The sequence below is a fragment of the Pleuronectes platessa genome, chromosome 11 (assembly GCF_947347685.1).
Source record: "Pleuronectes platessa chromosome 11, fPlePla1.1, whole genome shotgun sequence".
Lineage (NCBI taxonomy): Eukaryota > Metazoa > Chordata > Actinopteri > Pleuronectiformes > Pleuronectidae > Pleuronectes > Pleuronectes platessa.
In genome coordinates, this window is record NC_070636.1 from 23,036,749 (window position 1) to 23,060,347 (window position 23,599).

At 45.9% G+C, this 23,599-nt stretch overlaps 6 protein-coding genes across 8 annotated transcripts in view; 3 read left to right on the forward strand and 3 right to left on the reverse strand.

Annotated features, from left to right (window-relative positions):
* Nucleotides 1-2,110: 2,110 nt before the first annotated feature.
* LOC128451327 (histone H4) lies at nt 2,111-3,226 on the forward strand. The gene has a single exon (XM_053435116.1). It carries the CDS (start codon nt 2,194-2,196, stop codon nt 2,503-2,505), a length of 312 nt encoding a protein of 103 aa, XP_053291091.1. The 5' UTR covers nt 2,111-2,193; the 3' UTR covers nt 2,506-3,226.
* Nucleotides 3,227-4,834: 1,608 nt separating this feature from the next.
* Nucleotides 4,835-5,219, forward strand: LOC128451316 (histone H2B-like). Its single transcript, XM_053435104.1, has one exon. It carries the CDS (start codon nt 4,845-4,847, stop codon nt 5,217-5,219), a length of 375 nt encoding a protein of 124 aa, XP_053291079.1. The 5' UTR covers nt 4,835-4,844.
* Nucleotides 5,220-8,328: 3,109 nt separating this feature from the next.
* LOC128450374 (histone H3-like) lies at nt 8,329-8,961 on the reverse strand. The gene is made up of 2 exons (XM_053433786.1): nt 8,852-8,961; nt 8,329-8,752 (listed from the first exon to the last, which is right to left on the reverse strand). The coding sequence occupies exons 1-2, from the start codon at nt 8,959-8,961 to the stop codon at nt 8,329-8,331; spliced, it is 534 nt and encodes a 177-aa protein (XP_053289761.1).
* Nucleotides 8,962-14,042: 5,081 nt separating this feature from the next.
* Nucleotides 14,043-23,599, forward strand: part of LOC128451409 (histone H2A) — a 41,284-nt gene continuing 31,727 nt past the window's right edge. Inside the window, exons 1-2 of one of the 3 annotated variants that reach the window (XM_053435233.1) lie at nt 14,049-14,405; nt 19,836-20,366. In XM_053435233.1, the coding sequence (XP_053291208.1) occupies nt 14,049-14,405; nt 19,836-20,147 (669 nt within the window). In that variant the 3' untranslated portion in view covers nt 20,148-20,366. Of the gene's footprint in view, nt 14,857-19,835; nt 20,367-23,599 lie in introns of those variants that run through there. The other 2 variants (XM_053435234.1, XM_053435236.1) reach the window with 2 other exon arrangements.
* On the reverse strand, nt 15,369-16,145 carry LOC128451410 (histone H1-like). Its single transcript, XM_053435237.1, has one exon. It carries the CDS (start codon nt 16,108-16,110, stop codon nt 15,484-15,486), a length of 627 nt encoding a protein of 208 aa, XP_053291212.1. The 5' UTR covers nt 16,111-16,145; the 3' UTR covers nt 15,369-15,483.
* LOC128450953 (histone H3-like) lies at nt 22,449-23,081 on the reverse strand. Its single transcript, XM_053434716.1, has 2 exons — nt 22,972-23,081; nt 22,449-22,872 (listed from the first exon to the last, which is right to left on the reverse strand). The coding sequence occupies exons 1-2, from the start codon at nt 23,079-23,081 to the stop codon at nt 22,449-22,451; spliced, it is 534 nt and encodes a 177-aa protein (XP_053290691.1).

A 23,599-nucleotide genomic window follows, 5' to 3' on the forward strand; every position in this document is an offset into this window, starting at 1 on the left:
TTAAACATGACAAACGATGGGTGAGAAATCTCTGTTAACCTGTCAATATGTTACCTATTGATCAATAGATCAATTCTTCTCAGATGTGTATGGCCAATAACACATTCATATTACACAATAAGGCCTTAGTGTAAACAAATACTGTGTTTATCTCAACACGTGTGCAGTATGTGAAAGTGTTTGTGTAAATTGTAGCATGTAAACATGTCATTTTAACCATTCAAACAGACTTTATTTACATATTACTTTATATAAAAACACTATAACACACAATACTCTAAATGCTAACAATGATTTAAAAAGAACACCCCCCCAGCATAACAAAAATAACAGTGTTGTTGTTGATCTCATAGTTTTTAACTCATGAATCAAAGGTACGAAAGCAAAGACACATTTGAGAGATGGTCCCTCTGCCCAAAGGTTTGTTGAGTTTGTTAAGACGCATTTATTAGTCCCAAACACAGGCACAGACATGCACAGGCACACTCATGCAGGTAGGGAAATTTAACCTCTGCTTTTAACCCATCTGGTGCAGGACACACAGAGCAGTGAGCGACCATATACGGCGCCCGGGGAGCAGATGTTGAGGGAGTAAGGTGCCTTGCTCAGGGGCACTAGACAAGGGTAGGGATAATCCTCTTGGATTTTTGAACAGATTTGTTTCTTTTGTTGTTTCTCCGTGGAGTCGAGCCAGAGACGAACCAGAGACCTTTTCTGCCCAAAGTCCAAGATTCTGCCACTAGTCCACCTCCTCTGTAAGACTGAAATCTATATTATCCATGTGTGCGTGTCTGTGAAGCTGGCAATGAAAGTCAACTTTAAACAAAATGCAGTGTGTTAGACAGGGGCAGTTTGGGAAGAATATGTGGGAAATGTGTAGCCCTCACATAGTGACTTTTAGTAACCTTTGCTGCTTGGTTTTATTCTGGAAGCTGGTTAAAATGAGTGTGCGTCGCATCGCTGTTCAAACTTGCGGCTGTCTGATAAGGCCCGTTTTGGGAACTTTGAATCTGCGACATTCATTACGATGTACTTTAACTTGTTCTCATACTTAACTTTTTATATTAAAGCATACATCTCTTAGCTTCCACATGCAGCTGCCCCAGCTTCAGGAGGGCAGATAGGCAAGGCGTTGTTTTGTCTGGAGATGGCGCATGCTTACTGAAGACTCACAAGGCGGCATCTTAATAAATACTTGTTGAAATTAGACCAGACCGGCTCTTCTCATATTCGGGATAAACAAACACGTTGACAAGCTCCCCGCCGTTGTTGACTGACAGCTACGGGTGGCGGGGGATCAAAATACAATGTTAAGGATGCCCCCACAAAAACCATGACCATTTCATACAATGTCCATATCTGCAAATGAAACCAGATGAATATAGTAAAACAGAATCCAGCCGAATGTCAGGTTGTAATCAACAACACTTTCAAGCATACATGAGGTGCTTTTAAAACTGGTCAGTATCCAATGATGCCAAATGAAAGGTGAACATAGTCACAGTGTCAGCCCGGACTTCTAATACATGTTCATGTCCATAACACTGTCACAAACAGTTCCAGACACGCATCAAGTTCTTACACTGCTTGACACTGCACTCACACGTTTGGTTGGGGATTGTGTTTAAGATAAAAAGCTATTTAAGTAGTCAAAAAATAAACAAACCATACTTGGATACATACCTGGTCACTTAGGTTACAATTTTTATTCTAATAATGTTATGGAGGGTTTTAATTGCTGGGGTCAAAAGGACTCAAAGGATAAACAATTTAAATGTGAGGATAACAGGAGGGCTAAGGGAGAAATCGTGAGCTGAGTCTTTGTGTGAGCACTGTTTTTCATTCAAGGTGGCTCAATATCCATACATTGACTAAGTACTTCCACAATCAGTCCAAATGATACTCTTATTTCTAACCAAGCCTTTTTCACAGGCACTATTCCTACTTGATGGAAACGTGCTACAGTCCTACTGCCACACAAAACTGATAAAGTGTCAGACTTTAATAGCTACCGTCCTACATCCAAACCTGTGGAGGCGCTAGCGCACCATAGACTTAATTATCAGCGGCCATGAGAATCCACAGAGGAAGAAGACGCCTGCCTCTGTCTTCTACCAGGTCCTCAGTCAGGCTATGAGTAGCTGTGGTTCCGCGGAGCAGGGTATTGACTAGATCTCATCTTACTGAAGAAAGATGTCTGGACGAGGAAAGGGAGGAAAAGGGCTCGGTAAAGGAGGCGCAAAGCGTCACCGTAAAGTTCTCCGTGATAACATCCAGGGAATTACCAAGCCCGCCATCCGCCGCCTGGCTCGCCGTGGCGGAGTGAAGCGTATCTCCGGTCTGATCTACGAGGAGACCCGCGGCGTGTTGAAGGTTTTCCTTGAGAACGTGATCCGCGATGCTGTCACCTACACCGAGCACGCCAAGAGGAAGACCGTCACCGCCATGGACGTGGTGTATGCTCTGAAGAGACAGGGCCGCACTCTGTACGGCTTCGGCGGATAAACTCACTTTCCAACAGCTCAACAACACAACGGCTCTTTTAAGAGCCACACACTTCGTCAATGAGAGCTCACATCCTCTGCTCAACAACAATAAGTCGTTCTCCGAGTAGATGTCTTACAATGTCAAGATTCTGAAGTTATTTCATATCAAAACATCAAATAATGCAATTATAAATCGTAGTTTCCTCTTTAATTTCTTAATTTATATTACACTTAAACAGTTTGTTTATATGTATACTGTTATTTATATATACACATGTATTTGTATATATATATATACTGTAGTAACATCAGACGGAGCTGCTCTCTAGATATGTGAACTGGAACAACGTCCACTACCAGTTGAACTCTCTTACATGTCCTGTCAGGAGCTTTGTTTTCCAGTAGCTCAGCTTATCCCGTTTTAGTGCAGCTTCTTATCTGTTCTGAGTTTTGAAAATGACCAATGGAGCTGCACAAACTTGATCAGAACATTAAGTTTAATTTTAAAAATTGTTTAAATCTTTTTTCAGGACCAGGGACAGAGCTGTGTGATTAGGTGCTGCACCTGACCAGTTTGTTGATTTGAATGGATGTTAAGGCGCAGCTGCTTTACGCTTCAAGTCTGTGTAGAAACACACGGGTGAAAAACGAGTAACCCCCTGTATCTACATAACTTTAAAATAAACGATAATCTGACCACAAATTTAGGAAGTTACATTATTCATTCCATCTTTCACTGAAGCACGTGGAGAGTGGCAAGACAACCAGAAAAACAGAAATGTTGGTCAAGCTCAATAAATTCATCATGTTACTAAAATGATCTGACTACTATTTTGATTAAAATAGATTTACAAACAGACATTAACATGAATACACAGACACTCACACACATATCCGCACGCACACATTTATATATATATATATACACACAGACACTTAGTGCATATCAAAATTCACAACGAGCAACTACATTTGCTGCCATGAAGAATACACGAGTTCTTTACGTGCACACCACAGCGTGCGTTAGACACTGATCCCTCGTACTGCGGGAGTTTGGCAACGGCCTTACACTGAAGCCTTCTGGACCCTGACTGACTGACCTATGGACTCACTCACTGGTTAATGGACACACTATTGCAATACACACTAAAAATAAAACACAGCACTTGATTGGTTGTGTAACCAGATGTTACCAGAGAGAAACTTTGTATTATACCTGGGTCCACTGTTCTTCAACAAAGTCACTTACCAGATTGTTCATGGTAACGCTCCTCACATATCACTGTGTTGCTCTGAGCGAGTGAGTGGGGCCCCAGGGCCTGTGTGCGTGTGTGTGCTGTCTGGGATTGCAGTGCCTGCACTTTGAAAGACAACGTGTTATGAAACTCTATCTGAGTGATGTGGCCGACTTTTAACCGGCTGAACTCTCCCTGTACTCTATTAAACAGGTCTTAACGCTGCAGCTAATTGGACTATACTATTCAGAGGCAGCAGGCAGGACGATTATAATAAAAATGTTCCAAATTTATCACAATCATCTTGTTCCCTTCTTTTCTTTGGGAGGGCAGTTCCCTATTGGCCAGCTACACCTGTATATGTTCCACGCAACTAGGAGCCGATACCGGTTCTGCTGATGGGTTGATGCTCTTCTACGGCACACAACAAACCTTCTTGCTCCTGCACGTTTGGCGGTTCTATCCTGGCGGAGCTAGATTATCTCTGCTACCTGATAGGACTTCAGGGACCGCCTAATGCTACAGGTAGTGACAAGGACACTAGCAGAGCATGAAACTTGAGAAGATTCAGTCAGGAAGGATGAGGAGAGAGCGAAGGTCAATGGCCAGCACATATAAAACTGTTCCCTTTGTGTTGTTGTCTTGCTTTTGCCTCTTTATTGCACTTGTTGTCACTTTCATTTGCACCAAAACCGGTGAAATTCATTCACAATCACTTGGGCTTCCTAAATGGACAGCTTGATGAACCTGAAGTCAAATTGACTAGGTGGTTTACTGTGACCATTAAGTGTTCCCTTATCATTTAGAGCTGTGTGTTTATCAGGTTGCTTTGGTTCAGATTGTTTTAAATGATACTTATGTGATGCTAACATAAATAATACAAAGTTTCAGGGACATCTCTTAACCCCCCAAATGTTGCAGTTGAGCTCAACAGTTCCACCTCTGTCAGCAGCAGAATAAAGGACTCATGAACATGGAGACACGCCGCTGTGCTGTTACACTGGCGCTCCACATTCAGCCAATGACAGAGAGGGAACGGCACATAAAGATTTACATGTAACGTGTTCAAATACAGCCCGGCCACCGACGTCTGTATTCATTGGAACGAACAAATCTCGTGACAATGCCTGAAGTAACGAAGCCAGCGCCCAAGAAGGGCTCCAAGAAAGCGGTGGCGAAGGCCCCCGGTAAGGGCGGAAAGAAGAGGAGAAAGTCCAGGAAGGAGAGCTACGCCATCTACGTGTACAAGGTGCTGAAGCAGGTCCACCCCGACACTGGGATCTCCTCCAAGGCCATGGGCATCATGAACTCCTTCGTGAGCGACATCTTCGAGCGCATCGCCGGTGAGGCCTCTCGTCTGGCTCATTACAACAAGCGCTCCACCATCACCTCCAGGGAGATTCAGACCGCCGTCCGCCTGCTGCTGCCCGGGGAGCTGGCTAAACACGCCGTGTCTGAGGGCACCAAGGCCGTGACCAAGTACACCAGCTCCAAGTAAACAACTTTGCGGAGACATCAAACCAACGGCTCTTCAGGGTTCCCACGCTTGCCTTGAAAATAAATTCCTATGTTCCTATTTAGTAGTATCATTTTTTTTAAAGAAAAAAAAGAAAAATCACAAAATAGCTAAAAGTAGATATAAGATTGACTAGTATAGAAGTAATGTCACAGCCTAATGTGAAAATGTATTGGTAGTTAGCTAGCAATGCAAGCTAACTACCAATACCAACTACGAAGATTGCACTGCATGTGCTTGCTAACCATCATTAATGAATCCAAATTCAAAACAAAATCCCCTAAATGTGGTGAATAACACGGTTTTAGGAAAAGTCAATGAGTGAAATACAGATGGGGATCAAACATAGTTCTAGTATTTTAAAAGCAAGGTAAAAATTACCTAAACAATTATAGTGTAAGCTGCTAGCTAGCAAGTTGCAGTTAGCTAGTTGGGAAGATTGCACTGCTTACTAACTAACGTTGATAAACCCAGGTTTACCAGACAGTTAAAACACAGCTACTTACATTTTGAGGATAAACTTGCATAAGAAGTTTCACTGTAGATGTCAAGGCTCCCGTGTTGGCTGGAAATGCATGTATTTGACCCTTCTATTGAGATTGCGAGTAATGTTTCTCGTTTATTATTCCCGAAGTCCACCAATCCGAAACTATACTTTTAAAGTCCATATCACCAGGTCCTGCATCGAATTCCAACATCAAATATACCAGATAGGATGCCAAGAGCATGTTCTACAACATGGGATCATCCATTTCTATCTACAGTGAAAAGCTGTTCACATGTAAAGGGTTTTAATAAATTCATCTTAATTCTGTGCTCAATAGTTTAATTATATTACTATTTTACACATCGATAACATTTTCCAGGACAACTGTTTCAATTTCAATGTGAGTGTTAACTTTTGCTCAGTTTCCATGACTTTTCCAAACCTGGAAAATGAAAAAATAAATTCCATGTTTTCCATGGTTTCCAGGTACCGTGGGAACCCTGCTCTTTTAAGAGCCACACACTTTCTCTATGGAGACAAACTGTCCTGACTCTAACGAGATGTCCATCAATATGTAAACAGCCACTCTTAACTAATAGTGTAACCTTGGTGAATTAAATTGAAGAGGATAATCCTGTTGAATACATCCTGCATAACCTCTACAATTGAAAAGAATTGCTTTTAAATCCAATAGCAGTTTTCTACTGCAGGACGTGTTGTCCTCTCTCTCTCAAATCAGTGATCTGCCACATCCTCTCCAGCTGCTATGATATCAGTTTAAAAAAAGGTATTTGATAATTAAACCATGGAGCTAATCTCCTGAGGTTAACATTTGTGTTGTTGCCGACACATGACTGTGACTTCAAGGTCAGAGGAATCCTTTTTTTAAAGCGGTATTATCAATTATCAGTATTATCAATCTTGACAAATGTGTGTGCTTACTACTCTGTGAATATTGGGCAACCTTGAGTGAAAAACAGTGGTCAAACCAATATTAGTATTTTTCGCTTAGCCCTCCTGTTTTACTGAAATTGTATTATTATTTTATTTTTTTGGAAAATCGTAACGTAAATGTAAATTTCAAGTGTGTTTTTTTTCATGAAGTACTACATAAAGAAAGTATTTTTGAATGCTTCAAATAACATGTTTACATGCTACTATTTACCCACAGCAATCTACACAAACACATTCACATACTGCACATGTGTGTACATTCTGGATACACAGTGTGTTGGTTGACACTAAAGCCTTCATTTGTAATATGAATATGGTTTTGGTAACATATGGACAGGTTGACTGAGATCAAACTCATGAGACAAAAAGTTTTCAAAAACATTTGACATGTTTTAATGATTATTTTATACAAATGATGATTCAAATAATATACATAAACATGTATCCTAGTGTTAATGTGAAGAGCAAGAGTTGGTATCTACTAAATCAGACAGCAGAGACAATGCAAATTCCACTAAAGCATAAACATATTCTACAAACTAAATGATACAACCTGTTGACTTTTTGTTTTAAATGAGAGAAATGTGCCAAAATATTAATTGGATCATTGCTTGAAGTGAATATTTAGATAAATGGACTTTTTCAACATGGATGTGAAATGAAGTCCTAATTATAGAATGACTCTCCAGCATCCTCAGCATGACACGTTCACAGCTCTGATAGGAAGTCTGGCTCAACTTCACCAGGAGCCTCGGCCATCAGCGGTGTGTCTGCTGCCTGCACAATCACTTGACTTTATTACGAAGGGATCATCAGCAGGTGCTGGATTTTACTCGGTTTCTCTGAACAAACATGTGAAGCAGCTGGGAAACGGGTTTTGGTGGAGCTGTGGTGCTTTGAACTCATTTTAGGAGAGAAATGAGTGGGAAAAGGACATTGATGTGGTTGCCTTGGAAATCAATGCAAGTACAATTGCAGTGACAGGGATCCATCCGGGTCTATGTCGTTGGGGTATAAATGTCTTGTTGATGAATGAGTCTAGTGCAACTGTTACAATTATGTTCAAGGCTGCAAATATATTTCACTTGTGTATAAGAGCTCCAATCCCTGGGGGACATGTTTTTTGCCAAAGACAAGATTTTAGATAACTTACACTGTTTAATAAATGTTTCCCCCGAGTAGATCGGTTTCTCAGAAAAGGCTAGGTCTGACCATGCTTCCAATTAACAGGTGAAGTGAAAGTATCAATATTAATGATTATATTAACAGCCGGCCAGGTCTTAGCTTGCATACTTTCCAATGTGTATTCTTTGCATAGCTACTAATGTAACAAATATTTGACTGTAAAGTCTTTCTTATGTAGTATTATGAAATACAAAAAAAACGTATTGCTGTTCAGCTAATGTTGTAAAACTAAAGTGCTAAATGTTTAAATCTGTAGAAAGTCTTCTTGTAATATACTGTGGTTACTTTACAGAAAGTATTGTAATTTGTTATACTTCAATGGTATTGCTATTTACTTTTCAATTATTCACTGTGTTATATGCATCAACGGTCTATAACAAGCGGGGCAGCGGAGGAGTTTTGTCTTGAGTGCAGTGAAGTGGCTCTTAAAAGAGCCGTTGTTATGGTCAGTGGAGCAGCAGTGGTTTAAGCTCTCTCTCCGCGGATACGGCGGGCCAGCTGGATGTCCTTGGGCATGATGGTAACCCTCTTGGCGTGGATGGCGCACAGGTTGGTGTCCTCAAAAAGGCCGACCAGGTAGGCCTCACTTGCCTCCTGCAGAGCCATGACAGCGGAGCTCTGGAAGCGCAGGTCGGTCTTGAAATCCTGAGCGATTTCTCTCACCAGGCGCTGGAAGGGCAGCTTGCGGATGAGCAGCTCAGTAGATTTCTGGTAGCGACGGATCTCTCTCAGAGCCACGGTACCGGGCCTGTAACGGTGAGGCTTCTTGACGCCGCCGGTGGCCGGGGCGCTCTTACGCGCAGCCTTGGTGGTCAGCTGCTTCCTGGGGACTTTACCTCCGGTGGATTTACGGGCGGTCTGCTTGGTTCTATATCGTATAGGCTTCGCCCTTTAAGGCTATCGCTAGTGGGTTTATCCCTCGCGCGCATGCGCAGCACTGAAAACTTTAGTCCACGCCCACCAACGGTGGGCCCCACCCCGGTCTGACCTGCATAAATTGGGGTGAGACCGGCCGCTCGCTTCCCATTTTTCTTCAGCCATGAAGCAGCACACTACTTCCAACATCCGCTTGTGCCCGGAATGCCGAACCGGGTACATAATGTCCGATGATCTCCACCCGCGCTGCGAGTCCTGCCTCGGCCCGGAACACGCCGGTCGGGCGCTCACCCCCGGAGCCAACTGTGCGTTCTGCAAACTCCTCGAGGAGCCAGAGAGACGCAGACGAGCTGAGGCTTACGCTGATATGGACGGCGAAGGGTTTGCCTCGCAGCGTGCTTTTAGATTGGAAGAAGCCATCGAATTTTTCAATGATGATCGTGGACCGGAGTCAGCCGACTCCGCTCCCGGAGCTCAAGAGCATTATCCTCCCGTAGGTTCCCCCCTCGGGACCGAGGGGTCGGACCACACTGACGCGTCGGTGTCCGCTCAGCCTTCGGGCATTGGTGCCCTCGTGCAGCTGATGCCAGCAATGATTGAGAAGGCCGCGACTTCCAGGCAGCTGTCGGTGCCATTTCCGCAAGCCGCGGCCACGCCAGATGACCTCATCGGGGTCGTCGCACCGGCACGAAGGCCCCGGCAGGACGCGTGCTGGCCTTGTTTTCCGGGGATCCAGGCTTACGTGGCCCGATCAGCAGAGGAGCCTGGGAAATTGAAGTCCCCGGTCCTCTCTTACACCCCCTTCACAAGAGTGGCGGGGATTTTCCAGGATGGTTTCCCACCTGTGCCTCCTTTAGAGCCGAGCTTGGCCGCTGTCTTCGGCGTGAAGGTGGAACCTGTTGTGAAGGCCAACAGGTTCCGGAGACACCTGTCTCGGGTTTCTCGTCCACAGGATCCCTGGCGAGACCACCGGGCTCCTTCTTACCAGCGGTCGAGGCGCCCCGCCACAGCCGTGGCGGCAGCGTCTCGCCCCCCAGCTTCGGCTGTCCAACCCCCACCTCCTCCTCGGGCGGGCCCGCCAGCTGAACGGCAGAATCCTCGGTGGAAGAATCGGCGCCCGGCCTGTACCTGGTCCAACCAACCGGAGGAACCCCCCAGGAAACAGGGGAAGAGATTCTGACATTCGGAGGGGAATATGTGTGACAAGTTCAAGGGGAGTTTTGTAATAACACAAAAAATGTTCCCCAGAAGAGCAAATCCTCTAAACAGTCTGCCCCTGAGTCCGCTGGCTCTGCTGCCACTGTTTCACACACATTCCCCACACTGTGTGAGCTGTCCGTTGATCCACGGCACAGACTTACAACATTAAGTCAGTACATCTCCTCTGTCACAAAGACAGAGTGTTCCCCCTCACATGTTTCTGCTAACAGTAAGTGTGACCATGAGCCATCGAGCGCCGTCTCAACGCCTCGTATGGACGGCACACACACTGTATCTGCACTCAGCGTCTCCCGTCCTCCTCTCTCGAGGAGCGAGGTTTTGACTGCACATAACAGATGCGTTCAGGAGCCTTGTAAAATAAAAGGACATCTTAAACGACCATTCTCTGACATCGACGCGTCTTCCCCGTGTCAGCGTCTGACCGCAAGTGCAGTTGAGAGCCTGTGTGCTCCGGGGGCTTCTGCTCAGCCATTTCGCTGTGAGCCCCCCATGGGTTGTTCCGGAGAGTCCTCCGATACGAACAACGGTGGCCAGGGCTCTGGCTTGGCTCGTCACCATGACAACCACAGAGCACCAAGCAAGTGCACGCCCCCTGTCAGAGCATTACTCAGAGTGGCAGCGCGTATGTTTGATGGACAAAGGGATGGACAGGATTGTGAGCCGAGGTTACACTCTACAGTTTGCTTCCCCCCCCCCCCCGCGATTCAACGGGATAGTGGAAACAATCCTGTCATCTCAGGAACATTGTCTCGCTCTTCAGTTAGAGCTACAGGAACTTTTGAGGATAAATGCAATTTCCAAAGTTCCCCAGGGAGAGGAGACACAGGGTTTTTACTCCCGTTATTTCCTGGTCCCGAAAAAGACGGGAGGAGTGAGACCCATACTCGACCTGTCTCTGTTCAACAACTCGATCATGGAGAGGCGGTTTCACATGCTCACGATCAAACAAGTGTTGGAGTGTGTTCACCAGGGAGACTGGTTCACCTTCATAGATCTGTAGGAAGCATTTTTTCACGTGCCGATCGTTTCGAAGCACAGGAGATATCTGCGCTTCTCATTCCAGGGGATACAGTATCAGTACAACCGCCTGCCGTTCGGTTACTCCCTGGCTCCTCGCACTTTCTCCAAGTGTGTGGAGACGGCGCTGGAGCCGTTACACAGGACAGGGATGAGAGTGCTATTCTACCTGGACGACCTGCTATTATTAGCTCGCTCCAGGGAAGAAGCTGAAGCCTTGGCTTCACAATCAACTGGAAGAAAAGCTCCGCTCACCCCGCCCAGTTCGTGACGTATCTGGGGGTGGAGTTAGACTCCGTCAGCATGAGAGCGCGGCTCTCACAGCAGAGATCAGAAGGTTTTACAGCTCTTCTTTGGCGCGTCACGCCCCCCAATGTTGTGACAGTTCTCTCTGTCATGCGCCTGCTGGGCATGATGTCAGCAGCTCACGTGGTAGTGCCCCTGGGTCTGTTACACATGAGACGTCTGCAGAGATGGTTCATTCGTCTGCACGTCGATCCTGTGAGTCAGCGAAGATGCATGGTTTCAGTTCCTCCCTCGGTGAACGCAGATCTTCTTCACTGGAAGAATCCTTGCACACTGTCAGCGGGAGTGCCGCTGGGCAGAGCGGCATCACACATTTCAGTTTTCACAGACGCATCTCTCTCGGGATGGGGGGGGACGTGTCTGTCACAAGTGGTGGGAGGACAGTGGCCAGCCCACATGTCTCTCCACATCAACGCGCTGGAGCTCCTCACGGTGTGGAAAGTGCTCCAGCATTTTGCGTCACTGCTGCGGGATCAACACATCCTGATCCGCACAGACAACAAGGCGACAACAGCCTACATAAATGGCCAAGGAGGTGCACTCCGCGCAGCTGCTGAACATAGCGAGGCGGCTGCTGCTGTGGACACACACACACTTCCTGTCAGTCAGAGCAGTGTATATTCCCGGTGTTTTTAACACGGGAGCGAACATCATTTCAAGGGGAGGTCCTCGACATGGGGATTGGAGCCTTCATCCCGAACTGGTGATTCAGATTTGGAACAGGTTTGGCAAAGCAGAGGTGGATCTGTTCGCCTCTCGCGGAAACGCACAGTGCGCTCTGTGGTTTTCTCTGAGCGTGCGGGACAATCCTCCGCTGGGAGTGGACGCGTTAGCGCATCGGCCGTGGCCCAGGATGCTTCTTTACGCGTTTCCACCGGGGCCATTGATCCCACGGTTCTTGGATCGTGTACGGGAGGAACGGCTGTCAGCCATCCTCGTGGCTCCGGAGCGCACAGGCGCGTCATAGTTTTCATGTCTGCAACGGCTGATATCAGGGTTGCCATGGGAGATTCCGTGGCGCGGGGACGCTCTCTCTCAAGCAGGAGGAGCGATCAGGAATTACCCGATGATAGGTCAGCGTCTGTTGGCCTGGCCACTGAACGGGAACATTTAGAGAGGCTGGGTCTCTCTCAAGATGTTGTGCGCACTATCCAGGGCGCCAGGGCCCCATCTACCAGAGCTTCATACACATCCAAATGGAGCACTTTTCAGCGTGACAGGCCAGTGTCACGTTCTTTGGCCCCTCAGTGGGATTTAGCTCTGGTTTTACGTGCTTTGGTGAAAGCTCCTTTTGAACCATTGGAGCAAATTCCACTTAAATTGTTGTCAGTCAAAACAGCTTTGTTGTTGGCTTTGACGTCTGCAAAGAGGGTTAGTGATTTATCTGCTCTCTCTGTGGCACCTTCATGTCTTCGGATCCAAGGAGATGGCAGCTCGGCTATTCTACGCCCTAATCCTGCTTTTACACCTAAAAGCATCACGAGCTCTTTCCGATCCAGGGTGATCACTTTGGAGGGGTTTTTCCCACCCCCTCACAATTCAGAGGAAGAGGAAACTTCCCATCTTCTCTGTCCTGTGCGCGCACTGGCATGTTATGTTGCGCGCACGGCCCCGGTGCGACGTTCTCAGCGTCTGTTTGTGCATTACAGGGAGCATTCTCAAGGGCTCCCTCTGTCGGCACAGCGCCTGTCTCACTGGCTTTGTGAGGCCGTTTCACAGGCTTACATTTCATCGGGCATGGACCCCCCACAGAGCATCAGAGCACATTCCACCAGAGGAATTTCTTCCTCGGCGGCTTTGCATGGAGGAATGACGGTACAAGATATCTGCACTGCAGCTTCCTGGTCTTCTCCCTGTTCCTTCATCCGCTTTTATCTGCGGGATGTTTCCCGTTTCTCCATGACTCACTCTGTACTGAGTGTTTTGTCAGAGTGATAGATTATTGGATGCCTCTGTATGACGTTCTCCCTTCCATCTTTGGAGATGGGGAGAGACGTTTGATTTCTACTCTGTATTTGCTGGACTGTTACAGTGCGTAACTTTCGTCTGCCACGTCTTACAGCAGTAGTCTTTCCTGACCATTCCGTATTGGAATATTTTACATTATTCCATCACAACGTCTGGAATGGTTGATGGTTATTAGGCAGATGTGTTTATGCTTGTGGTACTGTACAGACCCAGTGAGGCATGGACAACATCGAGCTTCGCCTTTAACCCACTAGCGATAGCCTTAAAGGGCGAAGCCTATACGATATAGAACGTTAGTTACGTATTGTAACTCTAGATTCTATGAGTATAGGCGCAGCCCTTTAAGTCTTGGGCCTCACTGGTTTTCCTCTATGGCTGAAGAAAAAGCTATTAGTAGGGAAGCGAGCGGCCGGTCTCACCCCAATTTATGCAGGTGAGACCGGGGCGGGGCCCACCGTTGGTGGGCGTGGACTAAAGTTTTCAGTGCTGCGCATGCGCGCGAGGGATAAACCCACTAGCGATAGCCTTAAAGGGCTGCGCCTATACTCATAGAATCTAGAGTTACAATACGTAACTAACGGTCCTGATTGGTGAGAGGCTCCCCCTGGAGCTCAGCGCTGCCCGAAGGAGCAACCCACCGCTTGAGTCCCCGCTGCTTATTGGAGGAAAGTGCCGGCTGTTCTCTCTGGTTGGTCTGGCATGAATCGTCCCGCTCGATCCGCGGATATATAAAGGAGGGCTCGAGCTGTTCACTGCAGTGTCTCTTGACGTGTCTTAGGAAACAATCCACATCCATTATGTCTGGCAGAGGTAAAACCGGCGGAAAGGCCAGAGCGAAGGCAAAGACTCGCTCCTCCCGCGCTGGGCTCCAGTTCCCCGTCGGCCGTGTTCACAGGCTGCTGCGTAAAGGCAACTACGCACATCGCGTTGGTGCCGGCGCCCCCGTCTACCTGGCGGCTGTGCTGGAGTACCTCACCGCTGAGATCCTGGAGCTGGCTGGAAACGCCGCCCGCGACAACAAGAAGAGCCGTATCATCCCCCGCCACCTGCAGCTGGCCGTCCGCAACGACGAGGAGCTCAACAAACTCCTGGGCGGAGTGACCATCGCTCAGGGCGGCGTGCTGCCCAACATCCAGGCTGTTCTTCTGCCCAAGAAGACCGAGAAGGCCCCCAAGTCCAAGTAAAGCAAAGCTTCTGGAAACCACCGACACAAAGGCTCTTTTAAGAGCCACACACTCTCCTCCAAAGAGCAAAACTCCTCATGTCAGACAGCAACTTAAAGTATACACAAAAGACGTTTTTAGATTGGATTCAACTTTATTGTCATTGCACAGTACAAATGCTTGTTAAAAACCAAATGCAGTTTAGCATATAACCAGAAGCGCAATAAAAGGCAGTAATAGTGCAGAGTGCATATTTAAAGTGAAGTGACATTTGTTAATACATAAGATATGTACAGTGATAAATATATATGGAATAGTGCAGTATTTAGAGGTATTTTGTGATATAAGAACGATGAATACACTATGAGCAAGATACATATATATGCATATATATCTATCTATATAAATATGAATACACTATTGGATGCATAAAAGATACAAACTTCAAATTGCAGTACGTCGAAGGTACATGGATCCTTGGCATACATCTCTCATGATGGACGGTATGAATGCAAAAACAACACATACTATCTTAATGAAATAGAAACTACTGTGGGTAGAATAAATTTAATGCAACATTCACCCTCTTTACATTTGTCATTATGCAAATCTAGGGTGAGAAGTAAACATATCTATTGGTTACACATCTTACAAACTATTATATGATAGTAATGTAGTCATAAACAATCACTCTGGTACCTTTGCTTAATCTGTAACATGAGCTTTTAAAAGTTAGGTGCCGTGTGTCCGGTCACATGTTGGATTAAAGACGTATTTCACATGAATCAGGTTTTCATATGTGTGTCAGTAGTAGTCTGCCTCTCCTTCACACAAAGTCTAAAGCTATGTTTATATATTATTTGATGTTAACTAACTTCTAAATCTTAACATTGAACGAAAAACCTTAAATATATTTCTATCAAACTTGAGTCCCTTTAGTTAAGAACTGTCTCTACATATGTATTGGCAGTGGTGATGATTGATGAGGAAACAGCTCTTTTTGGAAAGACGTGTGTGGCTCTTAAAAGAGCCTTTTACCAGGATGGACATGTTTCACAGTGAGGACAGCTCACTTCTTCTTGGCTGCTGTCTTCTTCGCTTTGGGTTTGGCGACCTTCTTCGCGGGGGCTTTCTTGGCAGCAGGGGCCTTTTTCTCCACCTTCTTAGTGCTCTTCGCCACTTTCTTGGGGCTCTTCGCCACCTTCTTGGGGCTCTTGGTGGGCGTCTTGGCCGCTGCTGGTTTGGTCACCTTCTTCGGGGACTTTTTAGCGGCTGCTGGCTTCTTGGCGGCCGCCGACTTGGGCTTTTTAGCCACTGCGGGTTTCTTGGGGGCGGGCTTCTTCGCTTTGGGAGCGGCCTTCTTCACCGGCTTCTGGACCTTGGTCTCCACCTTCTTGCTCATCTTGAACGAGCCGGTGGCCCCGGCTCCCTTGGTCTGGACCAGGGTCCCGCTGACCACCAGCTTCTTGATGGTGGTGTTGACGCGGGAATTGTTCTTCTCCACATCGTAGCCTCCGGCCGCCAGAGCCTTCTTGAGGGCGGACACTGACGCGCCACTGCGCTCCTTGGACGCGGACACGGCCTTCACAATGAGCTCACTGACACTTAAGCCGGCGGTCTTCGGTTTCACGACCCTCTTCTTGGCCGCTTTGACCTTGGCGGCGGCTGGAGCGGGAGCTGGAGCGGCTTCTGACATCTTTCTCTTTGCGTATAGATCAATGACGGAGTATCGGAGTGAATTACTGGACTGATGGAGAGTCCCGATCGGGAGGCGGCACTTGAACACAACATGAGAACCGTGGAGACTCAGTCGAGCCGTGGCTCCCGTGTTTAGTGTGAACGCCGAGACACTTGTGTTTTCTCTTAACTGATAAACGAGTAAAAACTCAGTGGGTGAGCGGAGCTGGGGGCTGACAGTGAGGAAGCGGGTAGCGGACTTATTTGTTTTCATATTGAAGTCATGCAGAGCTCTGATGCTCTCTGCATTTGGTCGGTGGAGCCTACAAACACGACCCGTTCACCGCGGTGAGCAGCACTGTTCAGCGGGTTTTCCCACTAGTTTCTCTCCTAAAATGAGTTCAAAAGCACCACAGCTCCACCAAAACCCGTTTCCTAGCTGCTCCACATGTTTGCTCGGAGAAACCGAGTGAAAACAAGCACCTGCTGATGATCTCTTTTTAATAAAATCAAGTAATTGTGCAGGCAGCAAACACACCGCTGATGGCCGAGGCTACTGGTGAAGTTGAGCCAGACTTCCTATCAGAGCCGTGAACGTTTCATGCTGAGAATGCTGGAGAGTCAGTAGCGATACAGTTCATATCCATGTTCACTTCAAGCAATGATTAAATTAATATGGTGGCACATTTCTCTCATTTAATAACAAAAGTCAACAGGTTACATCATTTATTTTCCAGAAAATGCTTAAGCTGTAATTGAATTTGAGAATTTCTCTACTTGGTAAATACCAACTTTTGCTCCTCATATTAACACTGGGATACATGTTTCTGTATATTATGATCATTATTATTTTGGTAAAAGGATCATTTAAACATGACAAACGTTTCTGAAAAACGATGGGTGAGAAATCTCTGTTAACCTGTCAATATGTTACCTATTGATCAATAGATCAATTCTTCTCAGATGTGTATGGCCAATAACACATTCATATTACACAATAAGGCCTTAGTGTCAACAAATACTGTGTTTATCTCAACACGTGTGCAGTATGTGAAAGTGTTTGTGTAAATTGTAGCATGTAAACATGTCATTTTAACCATTCAAACAGACTTTATTTACATATTACTTTATATAAAAACACTATAACACACATTGTTGATCTCATAGTTTTTAACTCATGAATCAAAGGTACGAAAGCAAAGACACATTTGAGAGATTGTCCCTCTGCCCAAAGGTTTGTTGAGTTTGTTAAGACGCATTTATTAGTCCCAAACACAGGCACAGACATCTGCTTTTAACCCATCTGGTGCAGGACACACAGAGCAGTGAGCGACCATATACGGCGCCCGGGGAGCAGATGTTGAGGGAGTAAGGTGCCTTGCTCAGGGGCACTAGACAAGGGTAGGGATAATCCTCTTGGATTTTTGAACAGATTTGTTTCTTTTGTTGTTTCTCCGTGGAGTCGAACCAGAGACGAACCAGAGACCTTTTCTGCCCAAAGTCCAAGATTCTGCCACTAGTCCACCGCCTCTGTAAGACTGAAATCTATATTATCCATGTGTGCGTGTCTGTGAAGCTGGCAATGAAAGTCAACTTATACGTATATATATATATATACTGTAGTAACATCAGACGGAGCTGCTCTCTAGATATGTGAACTGGAACAACGTCCACTACCAGTTGAACTCTCTTGCATGTCCTGTCAGAAGCTTTGTTTTCCAGTAGCTCAGCTTCTCCCGTTTTATTGCAGCTTCTTATCTGTTCTGAGTTTTGAAAATGACCAATGGAGCTGCACAAACTTGATCAGAACACTAAGTTTAATTTAAAAATTGTTTAAATCTTTTTTCAGGACCAGGGACAGAGCTGTTTGATTAGGTGCTGCACCTGACCAGTTTGTTGATTTGAATGGATGTTGAGGTGCAGCCGCTTTACGCTTCAAGTCTGTGTAGAAACACACGGGTGAAAAACGAGTAACCCCCTGTATCTACATAACTTTAAAATAAACAATAATCTGACCACAAATTGAGGAATTTACATTATTCATTCCATCTTTCACTCAAGCACGTGGAGAGTGGTAAGACAACCAGAAAAACAGAAATGTTGGTCAAGCTCAATAAAATCATCATGTTACTAAAATGATCTGACTACTATTTTGATTAAAATAGATTTACAAACAGACATTAACATGAATACACTCACACATCCGCACCCATACATTTATATATATATACACACAGACACACAGACACTTAGTGCATATCTAAATTCACAACGAGCAACTACATTTGCTGCCATGAAGAACACACGAGTTCTTTACGTGCACACCACAGCGTGCGTTAGACACTGACTTTCCCTCGTACTGCGGGAGTTTGGCAACGGCCTTACACTGAAGCCTTCTGGACCCTGACTGACTGACCTATGGACTCACTCACTGGTTAATGGACACACTATTGCAATACACACTAAAAATAAAACACAGCACTTGATTGGTTGTGTAACCAGATGTTACCAGAGAGAAACTTTGTATTATACCTGGGTCCACTGTTCTTCAACAAAGTCACTTACCAGATTGTTCATGGTAACGCTCCTCACATATCACTGTGTTGCTCTGAGCGAGTGAGTGGGGCCCCAGGGCCTGTTTGCGTGTGTGTGCTGTCTGGGATTGCAGTGCCTGCACTTTGAAAGACAACGTGTTATGAAACTCTATCTGAGTGATGTGGCCGACTTTTAACCGGCTGAACTCTCCCTGTACTCTATTAAACAGGTCTTGACGCTGCAGCTAAATGGACTATTCTATTCAGAGGCAGCAGGCAGGACGATTATAATAAAAATGTGCCAAATTTATCACAATCATCTTGTTCCCTTCTTTTCTTTGGGAGGGCAGTTCCCTATTGGCCAGTTACACCTGTATATGTTCCACGCAACTAGGAGCCGATACCGGTTCTGCTGATGGGTTGATGCCCTTCTATGGCACACAACAAACCTTCTTGCTCCTGCACGTTTGGCTGTTCTATCCTGGAAGAGCTAGATTATCTCTGCTACCTGATAGGACTTCAGGGACCGTCTAATGCTACAGGTAGTGACAAGGACACTAGCAGAGCATGAAACTTGAGAAGATTCAGTCAGGAAGGATGAGGAGAGAGCGAAGGTCAATGGCCAGCACATATAAAACTGTTCCCTTTGTGTTGTTGTCTTGCTTTTGCCTCTTTATTGCACTTGTTGTCACTTTCATTTGCACCAAAACCGGTGAAATTCATTCACAATCACTTGGGCTTCCTAAATGGACAGCTTGATGAACCTGAAGTCAAATTGACTAGGTGGTTTACTGTGACCATTAAGTGTTCCCTTATCATTTAGAGCTGTGTATTTATCAGGTTGCTTTGGTTCAGATTGTTTTAAATGATACTTATGTGATGCTAACATGAATAATACAAAGTTTCAGGGACATCTTGCATTTCTTAACCCCCCAAATGTTGCAGTTGAGCTCAACAGTTCCACCTCTGTCAGCAGCAGAATAAAGGACTCATGAACCTGGAGACACGCCCCCGTGCTGTTACACTGGCACTCCACATTCAGCCAATGACAGAGAGGGAACGGCACATAACGATTTACATGTGATGTGTTCAAATACAGCCTGGCCACCGACGTCTGTATTCATTGGAACGAACAAATCTCGTGACAATGCCTGACATAACGAAGCCAGCGCCCAAGAAGGGCTCCAAGAAAGCGGTGGCGAAGGCCCCCGGTAAGGGCGGAAAGAAGAGGAGAAAGTCCAGGAAGGAGAGCTACGCCATCTACGTGTACAAGGTGCTGAAGCAGGTCCACCCCGACACTGGGATCTCCTCCAAGGCCATGGGCATCATGAACTCCTTCGTGAGCGACATCTTCGAGCGCATCGCCGGTGAGGCCTCTCGTCTGGCTCATTACAACAAGCGCTCCACCATCACCTCCAGGGAGATTCAGACCGCCGTCCGCCTGCTGCTGCCCGGGGAGCTGGCTAAACACGCCGTGTCTGAGGGCACCAAGGCCGTGACCAAGTACACCAGCTCCAAGTAAACAACTGTGCGGAGACATCAAACCAACGGCTCTTTTAAGAGCCACACACGTTCTCTATGGAGACAAACTGTCCTGACTTTAACGAGAGGTCCATCAATATTTAATCAGCTGCTTTTAACTAATAATGTAGCCTTGGTAAATAAAATTGAAAATAATAATCATGTTGAATACATTCTAATCACACTGCATAACTTCTACAATTGAAAATAATTGTTTTGAAATCCAGTAGCAGTTTTCTACTGCAGGACGTGTTCTCTCTCAAATCAGTGATTGTAACTCATGAGGTGTTTTTTTTCCCCCTGGTGGTGATAATTGTATTTATAAATAAGCTTATGAAATCATTGCTCCTCAGGGTCAGAGGGATAGATGTATTGTTAGAACAATGACTTCTATTTCTCAGTGCTTTCTTATCATTCATATGGCGGGCTATCTTCTATGGCTAGGTGAATATAATTTTGATTGGTGGAACGCCACATCCTCTCCAGCTGCTGTGATGTCAGTTTTAAAACAGGTCTTTGATTACTAAACCATGGAGCTAATCTCCTGAGCGTAATTTACGTGTTGTTACCGACACATGACTGTGACTTTAATGTCAAAGGGAAACATTCTTTAATGTCTTTTACAGTATTATCAAGCTTGACAAATATACCTTTTTTGCGTATTACTCTTTCTATGTGAATATTGAGCAACATTGAGTGAAAAACTGTGGTCAAACCAATATACATTTCTCCCTTAGCCCTCCTGTTATCCTCTAATTGAAATAATTCTAATTCTAAACAAATTATAATAGCAAATTGTAACTTAAGTGTAATTTTCAAGTGGTTTTTTTTTTTATGATGTACTACATGATTAAAGTATTTTTGAATGATTCAAATACATGTTTACATGCTACTATTTACCCACAGCAATGTACACAACACTAAAGCCTTCATTTGTAATACGAATATGTTATTGGCTATACAAGTCTGAGAAGATGTGATCTTGATCAGTGGGTGCCGTGCATGGCTGCTCACTGCTCTCTGCGTCCTCCTGTGTACACCAGATGGGTCAGAGCAGAAAACAAATTTCCCTCCTTGCATGTCGTGTGTGTTTGCATGTGTGTGGGACAATAAATGTAACTCGTACCACTTATCTTATTCATCAGTGGGTAAAATATGGACAGGTTGAAAGATATCTCACTCGTGAGACAAATCGTTTTCCAAACACATTTGTCATGTTTTAATGATTATTTTACACAAATAATGATCCAAATAATATACATAAACATGTATCCTAGTGTTAATGTAAAGAGCCAAAGTTGGTATTTACTAAATCAGACAGCAGAGAAAATGCAAATACCACTAAAGCATAAGCATATTCTGCTAAATAAATGATACTTTTGTAATAAATGAGAGAACTGTGCCACAATATTAATTTGATCCTTGCTTGAAGTGAATATTGCGTAAAATGTATTATTTAAACATGGATATAAAATTGAGTCCTAACTCTAGAATGACTCTCCAGCATCCTCAGCATGACACATCCTCGGCTCTGATAGGAACCTCGGCCCTCTTGATGCTAGTGATATTTGTGTTCATAGCATTCAGTTCTACTAAACCTTTTCCATCACAAGACTATATTAGTGGGGTATAAATGTCCAGTTGATTAATTCCTGTAATGCAACCGTTACGATTATGTTCAAGGCTGCAAAGATTTCACTTGTGTATATGGGCTGCAATCCCTGGGAGACATGTTTTGGAATGGTTTACCAAAGGCCCCGTTTTCAATAGCTTAAGCTGTTTACGCCGAGTAGATCAGTTTCTCAGACGAAGCTAAGTCATCTCATTTGAAATGAATATTTGATTTCATTGCAGCTCTGACCATGGTTCCATTTGACAGACGAAGTGAAAGTAGCAATACTAATCTATTTTAGATTAATAGCCGGCCAGGTCTTAGCTTGCATACTTTCCAATGTGTATTCTTTGCATAGCTACTAATGTAACAAATATTTGACTGTAAAGTCTTTCTTATGTAGTATTATGAAATACAAAAAAAACGTATTGCTGTTCAGCTAATGTTGTAAAACTAAAGTGCTAAATGTTTAAATCTGTAGAAAGTCTTCTTGTAATATACTGTGGTTACTTTACAGAAAGTATTGTAATTTATTATACTTCAATGGTATTGCTATTTACTTTTCAATTATTCACTGTGTTATATGCATCAACGGTCTATAACAAGCGGGGCAGCGGAGGAGTTTTGTCTTGAGTGCAGTGAAGTGGCTCTTAAAAGAGCCGTTGTTATGGTCAGTGGAGCAGCAGTGGTTTAAGCTCTCTCTCCGCGGATACGGCGGGCCAGCTGGATGTCCTTGGGCATGATGGTAACCCTCTTGGCGTGGATGGCGCACAGGTTGGTGTCCTCAAAAAGGCCGACCAGGTAGGCCTCACTTGCCTCCTGCAGAGCCATGACAGCGGAGCTCTGGAAGCGCAGGTCGGTCTTGAAATCCTGAGCGATTTCTCTCACCAGGCGCTGGAAGGGCAGCTTGCGGATGAGCAGCTCAGTAGATTTCTGGTAGCGACGGATCTCTCTCAGAGCCACGGTACCGGGCCTGTAACGGTGAGGCTTCTTGACGCCGCCGGTGGCCGGGGCGCTCTTACGCGCAGCCTTGGTGGTCAGCTGCTTCCTGGGGACTTTACCTCCGGTGGATTTACGGGCGGTCTGCTTGGTTCTATATCGTATAGGCTTCGCCCTTTAAGGCTATCGCTAGTGGGTTTATCCCTCGCGCGCATGCGCAGCACTGAAAACTTTAGTCCACGCCCACCAACGGTGGGCCCCACCCCGGTCTGACCTGCATAAATTGGGGTGAGACCGGCCGCTCGCTTCCCATTTTTCTTCAGCCATGAAGCAGCACACTACTTCCAACATCCGCTTGTGCCCGGAATGCCGAACCGGGTACATAATGTCCGATGATCTCCACCCGCGCTGCGAGTCCTGCCTCGGCCCGGAACACGCCGGTCGGGCGCTCACCCCCGGAGCCAACTGTGCGTTCTGCAAACTCCTCGAGGAGCCAGAGAGACGCAGACGAGCTGAGGCTTACGCTGATATGGACGGCGAAGGGTTTGCCTCGCAGCGTGCTTTTAGATTGGAAGAAGCCATCGAATTTTTCAATGATGATCGTGGACCGGAGTCAGCCGACTCCGCTCCCGGAGCTCAAGAGCATTATCCTCCCGTAGGTTCCCCCCTCGGGACCGAGGGGTCGGACCACACTGACGCGTCGGTGTCCGCTCAGCCTTCGGGCATTGGTGCCCTCGTGCAGCTGATGCCAGCAATGATTGAGAAGGCCGCGACTTCCAGGCAGCTGTCGGTGCCATTTCCGCAAGCCGCGGCCACGCCAGATGACCTCATCGGGGTCGTCGCACCGGCACGAAGGCCCCGGCAGGACGCGTGCTGGCCTTGTTTTCCGGGGATCCAGGCTT